The following is a 17,739-nucleotide window of genomic DNA, read 5'->3' as shown; positions in this document are numbered from 1 at the left end:
TCACCTACAAAATTCTACACCATCGCCATTCCCCCTGTCCTAGTACCTAGCCGGCCTGGTGCACCCATGAACGCCTCCAAGCACCCAGGACTCGTCTGGCACGCGTGTGAACCCCCGACGCCACGTGGGGAAGCTGCAGCAGGTTGCCGGCTTGGGCTCCCTGGCAGTGTATTGGATACACCACCGAACCGTCAGGCCGGTACAGCACCTGTAAACAATAACGATCATCTGTCAGCTCGCGCTGTCCAATGGTGATCGATGCCGAGATGCAAGGGGCGTGGTTTAGTTTCAGATACCTGCATCAGTTACTAGCGCCGCTAGAAGTGCCGGCCCTAGGCGTAGACGACCATGTGCGACGGCCGAGGGTCCATGCCAGGAGGGGCCAAGCTCAGGTATGTAGTATGTGGTACAATATGACTACTGACCAGCTGGTCTATGTGATTGCAGTGCTGCAAGTAATCTTACCAGATTTTTTTCGACGCTTATGATTTTGAAGTTTGTTATGAATGCATATTGCTATCCAAATATTTTGGTTACTTATCAAATCCTCTTGATAGTACTTGTGATTGTAGCTTCTCAAAACTAAAGTTGTTAAACAATTTTTTGAGATCAACTATGTCACAAGAAAGATTAAATGGTTTCGCAATATGCAACATCGAGAAGGCTATATATTGGACACTATTGATCTCAATACCGTCTTGATGATTTTGCATCAATAAACGCTGGAAGAAGTATCTTTTTGTGAGCCAATGGATATTATGGAGTGCAAATATATGATAATCAAATTAATTCTAAAAGTACAAACAAACTATTGTTTTAGTCTACAATGTTCCCCGATAATTATCAAACATGTTAAATGTTAGAAGAATGCAAGACAACCTTCTTCATTATTCTCCACAAGAAAATAAAAAAATATTTTCATGAGGTACTCTAAAACTATTAATAAATAAATTAGAAAACCTCGTAATATTTAGGAATTCTCTATAAGAGGGGACACATATCACCACCTTATGATCTGCCTTGGTCTATAAATAGAGGACTCCCTCCTTGCCATGACATCTATCTAAGAGCATGATAGATGAGAAGGGTGAGTGCTAGGATAGCCACAAAAAGAGGATGTGTTGCGTACTCTTGTATAATACTATTGTGTTGTAATAAAGCAAGTGTTTTATAAATATTAGTCTCCTAATTTCTAAGTACTTAGTATATAAGTTGTGATCCATCGTAGGCCGACTCTGCCACCCGGGATCACAAAGGTCTGGTATTCATCGTACGAAGGCTCTGCCTTCCGGAAGCCAGCTTCATCTGTTGGTAGGCTGGAAGGCAAGACAGCTTCATCTGTTGGTAGGCTTTACCACTCGAAAGCGAGAAAGCGGCTCTGCCGTTGAAGGGGCCTTATACACTAAGTAACTAGAAATTGAAAAAAAAACTAACCGACTCTACTCTAGAGTGAGTTGGTGTGTCTTAGGTGTACATCCTCAACTTAGTGGTATAGGGCCACCTTAGTTCCCAACATTAAATTAAAGAGATATTAGTATATTTGTTTTCGCTTTACAAAGATATAATGTATATATATATATATATATATTATAAAATTTTATAAAAGATTTGGACTCTCGAGGGACCGTCAAGATGAGTTGTCAGAGGGCCTTCAAAATCCTAGGGCTGGCACTGGCTGGAATCTGGCCATGCGGTACGGCTGCCCAGACGTGAACAACTGTCTTGATCGATCTGGATCAGCCTCCGAATGTTCGTGGTGGTGGACGCCATGACTCAGGCACGAATCGCCGCACAAGGCAAGTCCATATACGGTGCAGAAGCGATTCTTGAGGTGTACTGGCGGCCCCAGCTGCCTTGCGGTTGCCAATCCGAACTGCCGAAGAGCAGTGGCGGCCCCAGCTGCCTTGCGGTTGCCAATCCGAACTGCCGAAGAGCAGTGCCCCGCCGGGGACCTCCCTCTGTCAACTCAGCCTGCTCAACTCAGCCTGCACAAGATTTACTAGGGGTCAGTGCAAACAAGCTTGTACAGAATTGGAATGACAAATACGAATCTATGTACTAGACTACTTACTTTGCAGCCGAGGCTGCACCATGTAGCACCGGTCTTGATGGTGCGGTTGCATCGAACGCAACAGTCGCAGAATCGCAGATTATCACGCAAAACTGGGCTAATGCGGATGTACTTGCGACTCCCTAACACGATTCTCATAATCCCGATTAGATCGTAGCCGCAGCCTTTCGTGCTCTCAGCACTCAGAGCCGGCGCGCCGGCAATGAACTTGATAGACTGCAACCGGACAAGGCAACGAACGGATGATGATGCACAAACACAGACAGGAGAGAGAACGCAAATCACCGTGAACGATCGTTGGATGCGATTGGAGAGAGAGTGGGGAACCTTGTACCAAACGAAAACCACGGAGGCAGATGAGAGCGGGGGAATCAGGTCATTAACACACGAACCAAGAACAACGAATCCCAGGAGGCCAAGAAACCATGGAACCGGGTAACACAGGAATGGAATCGGCATGCCAAGAAACCATGGGGGGAGGAGCAGGGAGGTAACTCCGATCCATCGCAAGAAGTCCAAGAACAGGGTCGCAAGAAGTCCAAGAACCATGGAAACTCCCGTTGCAACACTCGAGAGAAGGGAGGCGCCTACCTGAATGGCGTCCTCTCGCTCCTCGTCGTGGTGCCAGTGCCGGTTTCCTTCGCAGCAGTGCGTGCACACCAGTGAGGAGCACAAGAAGCAGAACTGGATCGTACGGCACCGCGCCGACCAATCTGTGGTGAGGAGCCGATGGAGCACAAGGTCGTCCATCGTCTTCCCGACCTCTGACTCCGGCGAGGCCACGCGCCGCCCGCGCGGTCAGCGCGCACCGTCCTGACTCCCGACGGTGAGGCCGAACGGAGCACCGTCGGCCATCCCCGCAACCACCGCGCCGCACGCTAACTTGAGAGAGGAGGACAGAAAGAGAGGGGCGCGAGTAAGAGGATGATTTGATTTCTGTCAGCACATCGGGCGCTACTTATAGGTTTGTTCTGAGCTCTGCAGCAACGGGGTATTTTTTTACTTATAGGCTTTATTACTTCTTTAAGTGCGGTTACAGAGATGAGGCTAAAACCAGTGTTTGTTTCACTCTTGATGTGGCTAAAAAGGTTATTAGGATAGAAGTATGATCAAAATCCTCCATAATTATTCTTGAAACTCTGGATCTTCAAAGCTTTTGAACATTGTTCCTTGCTACTTGTAACAAATATTGGGCACGAACATTCGAGAAACAAATAAACATAAGCACAACTGAGAATAACACCAAACAGAAAAAAACATTAAAAGAGCATACTAAAAGATAGTGCCTGAAGCTGCGATCGTGAGAGTGCAAGAAAAACTTAAAAATAGAGCTACAATTAAAAAGATACTACTATCAGAAGATTTGTGTTATATATAAAAGAAAACTATAAGCTGAATATTTTTATTTATAAAAACATAACTGTAAAGGATGAAAGAAACATCCAAGATTTTGAAGCAACTTATTTTAATTTGTATTTGTGAAGACAAGGCAGAACTTAATCAAGGTTTATTTATTAAATTTACTTATAATTATATCAATTAATTATTTTAACTACAAATAAAAGACATATGAGAGCATTCTAAGAGTAAATTCATGATTCGTGTTAGAATTTATATTGGACGGCTGCAAGGATCTTGATCACACGATGTCGTAGCCTAGAGAGGGGGTGAATAGGCATTTCTTTAAAATTTAGCACTTAACCCTGCTGGGACTGCCAAGACCGGTCCACCAGACCGGTCTGATCAGGCAGACAGGACAAAGCAGGGAAATGTCCCCCTTCTCGAATTTGAACCTATATGAAATTTGAAGTGTATCTCTTGCAGAGTATTTCTAACAATTTAAATAATTTTCTGCACACAAGTAGAGCACACCCAAGTAGATCGAGCGGAAGCACAATTCAAGCTCAAAGACTATAATGCAATGTAAGTAAATCAAACCGTAATAAAGATGATAAAAAGGAGACACGGTGATTTGTTTTACCGAAGTTCGGATTCACCCCGTGCACCCACGTGTGAATCTTAGTCTCCGTTGAGCAAGTTTATGGCGATCACAAGGTCAAGCTATCTCCTCTCTCCACTATATGACCATACGCCCTCATGGCACACAATCGTTGCTGCAACAAACTTGCCACTGCTCACCACAATCTTGGGAGCTAGCTGGCGACGCCTAGCCGTCTAGGAGCTAATGCTCCAAGAGTAACAAATGCTTCAATCGAGTTGGCCAACACAACCGCAAGTACTCAAAGCTAGGGCCGTATCTTTCTTGCTCAAATGACTCTCAAGGATTGAATTCACTCAACCCAACTCAAGAATTCAACTTGAATCAAGCAACTCTCACAAAGAGAGATTGGGGAGGACTCTCCAAGTGCTCACAAGACTTTCACAAGTGTTTTGAATGGAATGGCATCAGCACCCACGAATGGGTGAAGTCATGGGGTATAAATACTCCCTCTCACAAAACTAGCCGTTGCCCCTGTCAATATTAGACCGGCCAGACCGGTCACTTTGAAAACTAGCCGTTGGAACAATTTTCCTGTCTAGACCGGTCCCTCTCTGAATTTTGCAGTAAACTCTCTCTCTTAGGCTATACTCTCTAGAGACTTGCTATGAGCACTTTTGGTGTTGTCTAAACCCACTGATGTTGCATCACTCTTGATAGTACGGCATACCTATACTCAAGTGCATAAATGAAATATACAATTATCACAATCCTCACTTGAGCTTCACATTATGATCATGCCGATCTTTCTTCGATCAATACCATGAGGGCATCAACATATTCAATTCTTTGAGCATACCCGCTTTGAGCTAGTGACTTTGAATCTTCAATTGCATAGGAATGAAATCCAACGTTGATTCACAAGTCACCTTCTTCACTTGAATAATGACACTTTTCAACATAGAGCTCTCTATGACTCTAGGATCTCCGGCCTTTGACCCATATTGGTTTCTTTGCTCCCCCAAGCCGTCGCTTGCGTAGCCTCTTGAAACACGCCTCTCGGTCCTCTATCTTTATCCTAGCCGTCCATCTTGAACTCATGTTGATTTATGTCATGCATGAAATCTTTTTTTTATCAATTTGAATTCTCAATTCAATCTCATATACAAGCTTTCCAATTTGAGATGTTATCTTACATAAATTCATGTCTCATTCACTTTTTTCTTGCTTGCTTCTCTTGTTAATCACCATTTATCACAAATGACAAATTCTTTCATATTTGAGACTCCACATATATGCATATGTTCATGTCTCATTCATTTTACCTTACTTGCTTCTTTTGTAAACAACATTCATCACAAATGACAAGTTCTTTCATATTTGAGATTATGCATAAGCATATCACATCTCATTCACAAAACCTTTACTTGTCATTTTGAGTCCCATTATAAATCGAACAAGCCTTCACAAATATTAGAGACTTTATATTAACCATGAATACCTTGCTCTATCTTTCCTTTCTTGTTATGCTTGTCACGTATATATATAATACCAATGGGATAAACACTCTTGCTTGCAATACATAAGCCATCTCATTTCATACAAATTTCTCAATTAAATTCCTGCTCATAATCTCATGCAAATAAATTAGTCTTTTAATCGTGTTGTCAATCAATACTCCAAAATCCACGATGGGCCTAGATGCTTTCACCGGCTCTTCTCCAGCCGCCCCAACCCCAACCGATACCATCCATAGGTAGCTCTTGCTTGCCCCATTCTTTCCTACCACTATCACATATGACTAAAGAAATTGTTCCGTCATATGTGATGGTTTGACTGCCACGTGTGACTCTTAATATTTACGAGAAAATAAGACTTTTGCTATATTTGATAGTTGAGAGAGGCAAATTGGGCATTTTTTTAAGAAAAAAAGTCTACTTTACCTCCTTCAACTATCGCAAAAGTCTGATTTTTCTCCTTCAACTACAAAATCGTGTATCCAGCCTCCCCAAACTATCAAAACCATTTGTTTTACCTCCCTCGCAAGTTTTATAAGTGGTTTTTACATTTTTTTCATAGATTTTCTCTCTCTTTTTTTTTCACTCAATTGAGATAACAAACATGGATAAAAAATCATATTAATTGGCATGTTGGTAGAGAAGAGTACAGAGAACACAATTTTGTAACTTTTTAAAGTTGAACTCAAACAAAATTGAAATTTGAAAATATGAAGAAATAAATAATTCAAGCTTCATTGAATTTTAAAAGCATCAAAATGAGCTCCATCTTTGACAAAATTTGAATTGTGTGATACATATTAGATGTGCATAGTTAAAGAATTTTGCCGAGGATAGGTTCTGTAGAAAAATTTTAAGCTTCTTAGAAAGGGTCAAATTTAAGCCAAATATAATTCTTTTTATTTATTTGCATATTTGATTTATACATACGCAAATTCTTGAGTATATTTTAAATTATGTTAATATAAATAAAATTATAAATTTGGCTCAAATTTGACCCTTCACAATAAATCTTGCTGTAGAACTTATACTCACAAAAATTCCCTAGTTATTTACCTCTAATATGTGTCATACAATTCAAATTTTGTCCAAGATGGAGCTCAGCTTGATGCTTTAAAAATTCAATAAATTCTCAATTCTTTCTTTTTTTTGAAATTTTAAGTTTCAAATTGTTTTAGGTTCAACTTTGCAAAATTGGGTTCTTCCTACTCTCCTCTACCATTATGCCAATTTTTATGATTTTCGAACGACATTTACTACCTCAATTGAGCGTAAAAAGAGATAAGGGAGAAAATGTAGGAAAATAAATGTAAAACTGCCTATAAAACCATTGAGGGATGTAAACCAAACAGTTTTGATTATTGGGGGAGGGTGGACATGCGGTTTTGCAGTGGAGGGAGAAAATTAGACTTTTGCAATAGTTAAGAAAGGCAAAGTAGACTTTTTAAAAAATATATATATTTAAACTGGGCCAAGGCACAAGAGCGGGCTTTCAGCTGTACGAAGGACCAGCCCATGACTCCGGGAAGAATGGACCCATCTTCTCCACGACAGCAGCCGCGGGCTTAACAAGCGGAGGCCCACTTTGCCCTCCATCCATCAGACCATCACCGTAGCGCCCTGCCGCCCGCCAGATCGAAATCGGAGGCGATGTCGCCGCCGGCGAGCCACCGCCGACGTTCTCGGCTCCTTAGCTGGCCGCTGGTGTTCGTAGCGATCCTCGCGTTCCACTCGCTGGCAGTCTACCTCTTCACCCGTGGCTTCCTCCTCACCCGCACCGAGCTGGACCTCCACAGCAGCCGCGACGACCGCCCACCGCAGGGCGACGTCTCCGCCGGGTGCACCTCCTGGCCACCGCCCGCCGTCGACCGCCTCGTTATAGTCGTGCTCGACGCGCTCAGGTGACCTGTTTGGATCCCTCATCATCCACATCCCTGGTCGTGTTTCTAACTTATGCAGTTGTGCAATTTGTTACCTCGCAGGTTCGATTTCGTGGCGCCGAGTACCTTCTTTCCAGGTGCGTAACTCCGAGCTGCCAAACTCCGATGCTGTACTCTAATTGTTAGTTAACTGAGAGATTTTCTGCAGAAAAGCATCCATGGATGGACAAGCTGCAGGTCTTGCAGAAGCTTGCTGCCAGTGAAAAGACGTCAGCAAGGATCTTCAAAGCACTTGCTGATCCACCAACCACAAGCCTCCAGCGCCTGAAGGTGACTGTGGCATTCAAATATCATGAGATAGAGCTTCTCCTGGAAATGCTGTTATCTCATATGCAAATATTACAATGTGATGTGATCCAAAATGGTACTTCATGGTTTTAACAGAATTGTTGCAAAAATTCTATACTCAGGCTCTCACCACGGGTGGTCTCCCTACCTTTATCGATGTTGGCAATAGCTTTGGTGCTCCTGCAATAGTAGAAGATAATATAATGCATCAGGTTCATCTCACCCCACGTTCAATTTAGTACTGACTTGGTCTTATCTGTCTATAGCTCATGCTGGATTAGTAGCCATGATGGTGCTGTGCTGTCTGTTTCTTTCTGATCAATCAGTTGGTTAAAAATGGAAAGAGAGTAGTTATGATGGGGGATGATACATGGATACAACTGTACCCTGAACACTTCAACAAGTCATTCCCGTATCCTTCCTTTAACGTTAAAGACCTTGACACAGTATGAATTCCTATCAAATTCTTGCACTTCCTTTTTGATGTACTTCTTAATTCTTTTACCTATCTTCCCTTTAAGCTTGATTAATTATCAATCGTGATTGTATCAGGTAGATAATGGTGTAATTGATCACTTGCTTCCATCTCTTCACAATAATGATTGGGATGTTCTTATTGCACATTTTCTTGGTGTGGTAAGTTATTATGATTCAATATGTCCTAACCTGCCATTTTTCATCCTTTCCTGTTTTGAGCTGGAAGCTTGTGAGATCAACTTTGTTTAGGACCATGCAGGGCATATATTTGGTGTTGACTCAACCCCGATGATCCAGAAGTTGGAGCAATACAATAAGATCCTGGAGGTCAGTACGCTCATGCATATAATATTCTTTTCTTCCTGTACTTTTTAGGAGTCATTTAGCATTACCTTACATATGCTCTTCACATTCATATTCCAAGTTTCTGGATGTTGTGCAATCCATTCTTATTTTCTACAGGGTGTTATTCACACCTTGAGAAGTCTATCCAAACCTGGTGGCACCCATGAGAATACTTTGCTTTTGGTAATGGGTGATCATGGTCAAACCCTGAATGGTGACCATGGAGGGGGAACCGCTGAAGAGGTGATCTGCCTTGTGTTTTGCTGCAAAGTATATGAAAATCCATAGCTAATCCTGTGTTAAATGTAGGTTGAGACATCGCTTTTTGCGTGGAGTCCAAAGGCCCCACCAGATGCAGTCTTGTCTGTTCTTGATCATAGTTCGTGCAATGTTGACCTGGTATATTTCAATCCCATTTGCACCTGTAAATCATATGTTCTTTTAATTTTTGCCAATAGAAGGATTCTTAGTCAGGTTAATATTATAAATAATTATGAGGATCAAATAGTAAAGCTGAAGTTTTATTTTATGGACAAGATTTAAAAAATAGCATTCAGTATAGGTCATTCTGCTTATCTGTATAATCATTTAGCATTGCATTTGGGTGGGTGGCATATAGTGTCCCTGATGAAACATTATTAACACATGCTTTCAGCCTTGTAAAGGAAAGGGGGAGTTGATCATCCTAAAAGTCATACATTTAAAAACGGAGGGAGTATTAATTCCTTGCACTGTATATCTTTTGGAATAGAAAATAAATGCAGCAGCTTCTTATGTTAATGTATCTGTTAATTTTAAGATATTCATATCAGTCGGGTTCCTTGCTTCTATTTGTATTTGCAGCGACATAAATACTAACACCACAAATTCATTTCCTTTTGGTTGATGAATTAAAATCCAGCACGGGGAAGAGCTGTGCATCAGCACTATGCAGCAGGTCAGGATTTATTTGCACTCTCCCATGTGAGTGTTTAGTTATATTTGGTGTTGCTTATTCTCTTGGTTTCAGCTTGATTTTGCAGCGACTATATCAGCACTTCTTGGCATACCCTTTCCCTTTGGAAGGTCTGTAGTTTTAACTTGGTGCTTTCTCCACGTCTTAGCTGTCAGTCAATGTTTTTGCTTGATTGTAACTGCCACGTATCCTTTGTTTGTCTGCCTTCTCTTCTTTACATGCTTCTGCTGCTGTTCCTTCATCCTTTGATGATTGTTTATCTCATCCACTAGCTGCTAAATAGGTTTCCTGTTTCTTACATAGCATTGGACGTGTAAACCCAGAGTTGTATGCCTTGAGTACCGGGACATGGGTTAATCAAACGATGGGTACCGATGCTTGTACATCGCAGAATGATCTAGAAGCATGGATGAGGAGATATGCTGAAGTTCTCTGTGTAAATTGTTGGCAGGTAGTATGAAGCTGCATTTCTAGTTTTCCTCAACATCCCTTGTTCAGTTGATGTAGGTATGTGGATATTCTCTTTGACATTCAACTTACCTTGTAGGTAAAAAGATACATTGATCAATATTCTGCTGCTTCTGTTATTGGATTTCCATCAGAAGACCTGCAATATATCACAAACCTGTATTCAAGAGCTCAGGCAAATTGGTCAGCTTCTCTGAGATTTACTTGTTCATCAGAGACGGGTAGTCAAGAAAAACTTAAGGAAGGGAAAGGTTCAGTTCTGCTGCAGCAAATTGATGCATACACTGACTTCTTGCAGAATTTTGCAAAGCTTGCTCGCTCTGCTTGGACTGAGTTTGATTTATGGTCGATGGCCATTGGTCTTTTGCTTATGATATTGTCAGTTATCATTCAAGCATATACGCTTGTAAAGCTGAACACCATATGTCAACCTTCAGATCAGAAGAGCGCCAGTTCAATCATCATTCGTAAACTTGTCTTTGCTTTTGCTTTAGTTGCAATTCGGGCAGCTAGTTTCTTATCAAACAGCTATATATGTGAGTCAGATAAACTAATTGTACTGTACACATTTCAATCTATGTATATCTGTTGATTCTTAGTTTTTTTTTCTGTTACCCAGTGGCAGAAGGTAGAGTTGCAAATTTTCTTTTGGCCACAAGCTGTATCACCAGTGTGTGGCACTCAATGGTGAAAGGGAAATTCAGCGTAGAAGTTAGTATTCCTGTACTTAAATTCTTTATTATTTTATTTATTCTTTGGTGCAATCATCTTCTAACATCCTTCACTCTATTAATCTGCAGAACTTAGTTTTTCTTCTTCTCAATATTTTTGCACGGTTTGGAATTGAGATTGGGATGTCAAAACAACTGCCTGCCCCAGCAATTACAAAGGATCACTCTGTGAGCACCATTTGTAAAATCTTTGGTGCTAATTCTTGCAACATCCTCTTGGAGATATTACCCATCATATCTCTTGCCTTTGTGGCTTACATTATATTGAAGTGCCTATCCCATGCAATCTGTCAGAGCTTCTTGAAGTACTTTGTTTGGTGCGGAACAATAGTTAGTTATGTATCTATAGCGTTTCATTGGGCTTCAGAGACTGCATTGTTTTCTCATGCTGGAATTGTTCAAGAGTTCGGAAGAAGTTTAGCTCCTCGCTTTGTTTATGCTATTGGAGGTCTATCACTAGCTATTTCTGTGCTTTATAGGATATTTAGCACAAGTGATCATTTGAAGATGAATAAAAGGATAACTATTTTAGCAGTTGTCATGCTATGTTCTTGGAGTCCAACTATCTTGGTCCTGTTGGGAAAGCAAGGCCCATTTGTGGCATTAATATGCATGACAGGAGGTACTATGTGAATCACTTTATGCTCAATTCGAAAATTTACAACTTTGCATGACAGAAGATAATGTGGAATCACTTGACATTCTTACAACTAATTTTTCTGTTGCCATCTCTATTCTGTAGCTTGGTGTATCATAAAGTTACAGCAGAAATGTCAGAGAGAGTCGGGACTTTCTGTTGCTGACCCTGTTTCGGTGATCCAGTGGAGCTTTCTTGCAGTTTGTTTATTTTATCTAACAGGTCACTGGTAAGTTTCATGTCTTTTATATTTCTGTTGTTGACTGGAAATGGGGTTGCGCCTCACCTCGGGGAAAAAATGTTTCATGCTGTTTTCTTGCCTTTCTTTATGAAAGAAATTTTTATATGCATATATGTGAAGACATAAACACTATAGTACTTGACATACCTAACACATTTTGTTCACTGATCTATAGAGTGCACACGTTATTTTCTATGCTAATATGCATATTGCTGGGAATTTCTGGTTTGACTGATGTCGATGAGGTGGCTAGAGATTCACCATTGCTAATGTAAAAAGTAAATTACAGGTGTACATTTGATGGCCTCCGATATGGTGCAGCTTTCATCGGGTAAGTGTGATTGTGTTCCACTGTGTGACTGCCAGAAAAAAAAAATATTCCTTGCATTACATGAACTGATGTTTGTTATACTTCAATGCACAGTTTTGATCATTTCCATATCATTCGACAAGGCCTTCTACTTTCTATCGACACCTTTGGTGTTTCTCATATCCTGCCAATTCTAAGCCTTCCATTTATTGCCATGGTGTGGTACAATACCACATCCAAGGATGACGGGCTGAAGGACGTCATTCTCAACAATGTAACTCAGGTACTATATATATGGCTACTCGTACAATCAAGAAAAACTGTGTATGTTCTGAAAGAGGTTTGAGGTACAAATTCAAGAAATGAAGGAGTACGTAATCCACTTTGTGAGTGTGCATATTGATGCGAAATTTGAATTACTGAACAGTTAAACAAAGAAAAACTACATTGAAGGTCCCCAATTTTCACTGTGTACTCGAAGAGTATATTCATGCACCCATGTAACTTTCCCTATGGATCTATACCTGCTGTATGGTGCTTTGATCACATCACACCTAACAGGCTAACATTTTTTTTTGTCAAACCTAGGTGTTTTTGATGTATGGTCTTGTTACAGCAATCACTGCTACAATGACAATCATATGCGTTACTATTCAAAGGCGGCACTTAATGGTAACTATTGCTCCCCCTTATCGAACAGATCACCTTAGCCTTTTGTATTTCTGCTTTGTAGTTGCTGTCAAGCATGTGACATGATAATTTATTGGTCAAACTTGCAGGTTTGGGGTTTGTTTGCTCCAAAATACGTATTTGATGTGATTGGGCTTCTCCTGACAGACTTGTTAATCTGTTTGGCATCTCTCTACTACAACTGATGCTGCTTTAGGCTATCTCCAACCATCCCCCCATCCAACTCCCCCAAACGTACTATTTACTATATTTTACTACCTCCCTCTAAAAGATTCCTCTCCCTATAACTCCTCTCCAACCATTCCCCCCATATCTATTCCTTCTATATACTATCACTCATTAACTAACTATTTATTTATCGTTTTTGAATTTAAAAAAATCATACAGTATTTATACTGTCATAATACACATTATCATCATATTACGGGGCTTAAACGAGATTAATATTATAAAGAAACGGTGTGATTAGAGATATAGGGGGAGTTGAAACTCACCCTATATATGGAGGGAGTTTCAACTCCCCCCTTATATAAGGAGAGCTTTGGGGGGAACCGTTGGATTGGATTTCCCCCCAAAGCTCCCCGTACGTGGGGTGGGGGGCCATATAGAGGGCACCGTTGGAGGTAGCCTTACTTCGCAAGTTGGACTGCTAATTGATGGCACAGAACTGATATTATGTCTCAAATCTCAATCCGTTGCAGCTGGAGCTGCCTCCCCCCCCCCCCCCCCCCTGTTGTGATTGTAACAAAACCACATACTTTTAGTTTAGATCAATCAAGGTAATTTGTTTTCTGTTTGTTTGTGCTTGATTTTTTTTTTGACGAACAAGCAGAGAAGATGCAATCCGAGTTCTTTCCAACAATTGTTTGCCCATTGGCAAAATAGATATGTGTCTATTTCCTGTTGCACTTGGATAGCTGATAGCAATTCCAAATCGCCGAGTGTGCGTCGTTGTAGTTCCCTGCACTTGTCATAGCTGATAGCAATTCCAAATCCCCTTTGTTTTTACTAAAGCTTTTGAATTGGTTGATGAATTTTACGTAAGCATGGCGATGGCTACTCGAGAACTCTTGGCATGCAAAATATACACTTTTACACGCATAAATATATTTTTTTTCACAGACCACTTGATCATAATAACCGTGTGCATAGAGAAGTCCTCAACCAGAGTAGTATTACGTGCTTAGCAGATGAATAATGTGAGTGGTTTAATTTAATTTAGGGCGCCGCCGGCACGACGCCTTCGTTGCCGGCGAGCGTCATGTACTTGTCCTTCCTGGTGAGCCCTGTGAGCTCGAACCCCAGCGCCCTGCCGAGCTCGCGCTGCACCCGGTTGGCCACGTCGATGCTGCCGCCGCGCGACGCGGCGGCGCGCGGCAGGAACTCCACCCGGTACGCCGGCCTCGGGTTCATCATGAAGTAGAAGGGGTCCATCCACTTGGCCCCCGGCTTAGTGGACGTGCCGTAGAACATGCCGACGCGCGTGTCCAGCGCCACGGGGTGCACGTCGACGCCGAGCTCGGCGAAGAGCGGGCTGAGCCGGAGCAGGTACTCCTCCCGGCACGTCGTCCCCTCGGGGCACACCACCAGGTCGCCGCGCGCCAGCGCCGCCGCCATGTTGCGCCGGTCCTCCTCCCGGTCCCGCGTCAGCCGCGCCGTGCGGATCGGCGCCAGCAGCTCCGACACCGGGCTCAGGCTGTACGTCACCGCCGTCACCGGCTGCCCGAGCGCCGCCGCCACGACGACCGGGTCCAGCAGCGTGCGGTGGTTGCACACGTACAGGCGCCCGCCGCCGCCGGCGCCTGCGCCTGCGCCTGGGCGCGTGCAGCCGCCGGGGACGCGGCCGGCCACGAGGCGGTAGTGCATGCCGGTGAGCGCGCCCACGGGGAAGCAGACGCGGTACGGGAGGAAGGAGAAGGCGATGGAGCGGAAGACGACGAGCGCGAGGCCGAAGGGGAGGAAGGTGTACATGGCGAGCGCGGCCGGCGGCGTCGGCGCGAAGGCGAGGCGGCCGTCGTGGAAGACGAGGGGCCTCGGGTACCTGTCCCGCGGCAGCGGTCGCCATCCCCGCGTGTCGGCCTCGCTCACAGCGAAAGTTTCCTGCAGGGACAGAGAGGATGCACGTTGCACGTAATGTCAAGGGCGCTGGCGTGTGCCGTCTGGAAGGATCAGCACGGTGTTAGCTAGCTGCACTTGTCCAAGTTTGGGAGACACGAATCTAAAATGAGCCTGCTAATTCTAATTAAAAGAAAAACGGAGCCTGCTCTTCTTTTTTTCACTAATTCGGCGAGGAACATCTTAATTGAATGCCGATAATTAATGCACATTGAGTAAATTTCATATGTCTCTATATATGCTTGGGTCCATTATATTGTTGGGCCAAGCAAATAATTAAATAATACACTATAGAGGCACCATTAATTATTTCCAAATACGTGCACTGATGCCGTACACTATAGAAGCAAATACGTACTTTTCACTTTTCAGTAGCAACTGCAAATGCCGTCCTTATTGGTATGCTTAAAATTGACCTTTGCCGATGTGATAAGAACTCGCGTCAACATAAAGTATAAGTGATGTGGCTGCAATTTTATTGTACGTCATTTCGAGTGAACCTGATTGACTACATACTGTCAACCATTAACGTATAAAGGTATTAAGGCTTGGAACCAAATGAAAGATGGTTACGTATGTACTTATACAAGCATCTCGAAGAGCTTTTCTCAAATCTACTATCTAAATCATCATTTAGAGAGTCATTTGAGTAAAGTTTATTTTCTATATCCTTGTAGTTTCCAACAACTTTTCTATATCTTGTATGTAGTCTAGAGAGTCATTTTCGCTCTCTATCTTTGGATAGCGAGAAATCCGGAATAGAAGATGTTTATATTTAGATATCCAATTGAAAAGGCTGTTGGAGGGCGTTTTCTCACCAAAATCTCTATTCCTGTAAGCTAGGAAAGATATACAGTCTCTTGAAGATGCTCTAATGTCTTCCTGAGATGCTCAATATCACTATGATATATAGGGGTTGCTGGCTAATATATATATTTATGAGATAAAAACCTTTCTGAAGTTCAGTAAAACTTTTTGTAAGAAAATAAGTTCAGCAAACCTCGAGCCTGCAAGCTCGCCAAACATCATCCAACCGTAAGAAAACCAGACCTAAAATATGTTCGTTCTAAGTTAAATTTTGTTCAACTTGATAATTGATACCTAATTTTTTTATTAGGAACATAAAATTGATATTACTAGATTCATTATAAAAAAGTACTTTCATAATATATGAAGATGGAGTTGCCAATCGATATAAAAATTTAAAATGCTGATGTACAAAGTTTAAAATGTTTGAATTAGGGCAAACCTAAAGTAGCTAGGCTTTTATGTATGATAAGAACAGTAACATCGCATATATCAAAATGTTAACTTTTGTCTTCTCCCTTTTCACCATTCAAATAAATAAACTAGGCGATTAAGGGCGTAATATAATAACTAGACTATGAGAGGTAGGCGACGTATGCTCTCACCTTGCAATAGTAAGGGGAGAAAAGGTAGTGCACCCTACCGCGGCTCGCCGCTCCGACGAGCCCCACGGCGCCATTCTTTCCCGCCGCCTTCACCTCGGCGCCGAACAGGGGCTGGAGCCTCTTCACCGCCATCTCGGTTGCGTCCTCCTCGTCCACCAGCCCGGCGAGGACCCCGCCGACCGACCTCACCTCCGGCCCCACGACGGCGTCCACGCCGACGTACTCCCTCAAGAACCCGTCCAGCATCACCCTCGGGAACGTCGCGCTCACCGCCACCACCCGCGCGGCCGCCTGCACTGCCGCCACGCCCTCGTCGGCCGCGGCCTCCAGGAAGAACTTGGGCAGCACCGCCCGGCCGACCCTGGCGACCTCCTCCTCCTCCAGGCCGACGAGCGCCACCGTGGCCATGGCCCTCGCCCGCGCGCCGTCGCCGAGGAGGCACAGCAGTGGGTAGAGAAGCAGCAGGAGGAGCCCGCGGAGGAACCCGCCGGCCTCGATGGCGACGAGCATGAAGTACGGGAAGGCGCACACCGGCGGGCGCAGGATCCACGCCTCTACGTCGACGACCAGGGTCTGGCCATGTAGCCTGTCCAAACCCGGCAGCGGCGGCGGCGGGGGCCTCGGCTTCGTCGTCGTCGCCATCCGGCCGCGGTGGTGTCGTCCGGCGAGCTTCCTCAGGAGGAGGAAGAACAAGGAGAGGACTGGCTTGGACAGTGACAAAAGCTTCATGGCCGTGGCCGGCCGAGTAGCTACCTCTTGCCTAGCTAGCTCGGGGCGCCCTAGTCGTCTCTGTCTAGGTGGTGCATGTACTTGTCCTCTCGCTTCGATGGGCGTTCGCATCTGCTTGGGAGCCACAAGGGGAGCGCTGGCCTATTTATAAGTGGTTTGTGCTAGCTCTTTGTTGCTAGCATGGCTAATTCTGTTGATGCTACTGCTGGTGTTAACTTATGTTGCAGACCGTGTCGTAATTGAAACGACCTGCAATTTTCTGATGACATGATAGCTGGAAAAATTAAGTGCAAACGCATTTGATGATAAATTGACTAGCATTTGCGAGGTGGATAGACACCTGTTCTAGCCGGTCTATTTGTTGCGAAATGATGCATGTAGTAGAGGGATGGTAAGTTTTCAAGGTTGGCTGATTGGAGCATTTAGGAGCTGCAGGTTGAGGTAAAGGCGATCTTGAGTGTGTGTACTGTGACAGTGATATCTGGTCAATGAAGAATTAGTTCGCTGGTTATCGTTGCCAGTTATGCTGGTTCTTTGACTTGTCATGTATGTGTTTGAGAGACCTCAAACTTTCCATAAGTCAGCATCAACTTTTTTTTTGCAAAATGTAGTACAGACGCAAATGTAGACGATCATATATCCACTACTGAAAACCGAAATTTCCTTTTGTGTGCAAGAAACCGTCAGAGATATAGGGGAAAACCGCCAGGAAAATTATTTCTGACTGTAATCGGACAGGCAAATCCCAATAGGGATAAAATGACAGAGAAAATACAATTGCCTGTCGGTTTACTAATAGAAATAATTTCCTTGACAGGATTTCCCTAAGTGGTGACTCACAAGAAAAATTGGATATGTCAGGTTAAAGAATCTG

General features: G+C 43.4%; 2 protein-coding genes across 4 annotated transcripts; one reads left to right on the top strand and one right to left on the bottom strand.

The window, feature by feature from the left end:
- Positions 1–7,103: 7,103 nt before the first annotated feature.
- Positions 7,104–13,471, top strand: LOC120676456 (GPI ethanolamine phosphate transferase 3-like). 3 transcript variants are annotated; one of them, XM_039957723.1, is made up of 21 exons: positions 7,121–7,428; positions 7,510–7,544; positions 7,616–7,737; positions 7,878–7,967; positions 8,082–8,201; positions 8,308–8,391; positions 8,482–8,559; positions 8,695–8,820; positions 8,887–8,976; positions 9,479–9,514; positions 9,587–9,642; positions 9,836–9,983; positions 10,080–10,536; positions 10,620–10,711; positions 10,801–11,353; positions 11,474–11,597; positions 11,899–11,940; positions 12,034–12,202; positions 12,508–12,591; positions 12,699–12,801; positions 13,239–13,471. In XM_039957723.1, exons 1-20 carry the CDS (start codon positions 7,178–7,180, stop codon positions 12,792–12,794), a joined length of 2,853 nt encoding a protein of 950 aa, XP_039813657.1. In that variant the 5' UTR covers positions 7,121–7,177; the 3' UTR covers positions 12,795–12,801; positions 13,239–13,471. The 3 variants fall into 3 exon arrangements, with proteins under 3 accessions (XP_039813656.1, XP_039813657.1, XP_039813658.1); XM_039957722.1 differs by lacking the exon at positions 13,239–13,471 and having other exon boundaries at positions 7,104–7,428; positions 12,699–13,017; XM_039957724.1 differs by lacking the exon at positions 13,239–13,471 and having other exon boundaries at positions 12,536–12,591; positions 12,699–13,017.
- Positions 13,472–13,758: 287 nt separating this feature from the next.
- Positions 13,759–16,968, bottom strand: LOC120676481 (probable glycerol-3-phosphate acyltransferase 3). Its single transcript, XM_039957786.1, has 2 exons — positions 16,137–16,968; positions 13,759–14,709 (listed from the first exon to the last, which is right to left on the bottom strand). Exons 1-2 carry the CDS (start codon positions 16,863–16,865, stop codon positions 13,828–13,830), a joined length of 1,611 nt encoding a protein of 536 aa, XP_039813720.1. The 5' UTR covers positions 16,866–16,968; the 3' UTR covers positions 13,759–13,827.
- Between the last annotated feature and the right edge of the window lie 771 nt (positions 16,969–17,739).

The sequence above is a fragment of the Panicum virgatum genome, chromosome 5N, assembly GCF_016808335.1.
Source record: "Panicum virgatum strain AP13 chromosome 5N, P.virgatum_v5, whole genome shotgun sequence".
NCBI lineage: Eukaryota > Viridiplantae > Streptophyta > Magnoliopsida > Poales > Poaceae > Panicum > Panicum virgatum.
Note: the sequence above shows the minus strand (reverse complement) of the source record. Positions and strands in the feature narration are given on the sequence as shown.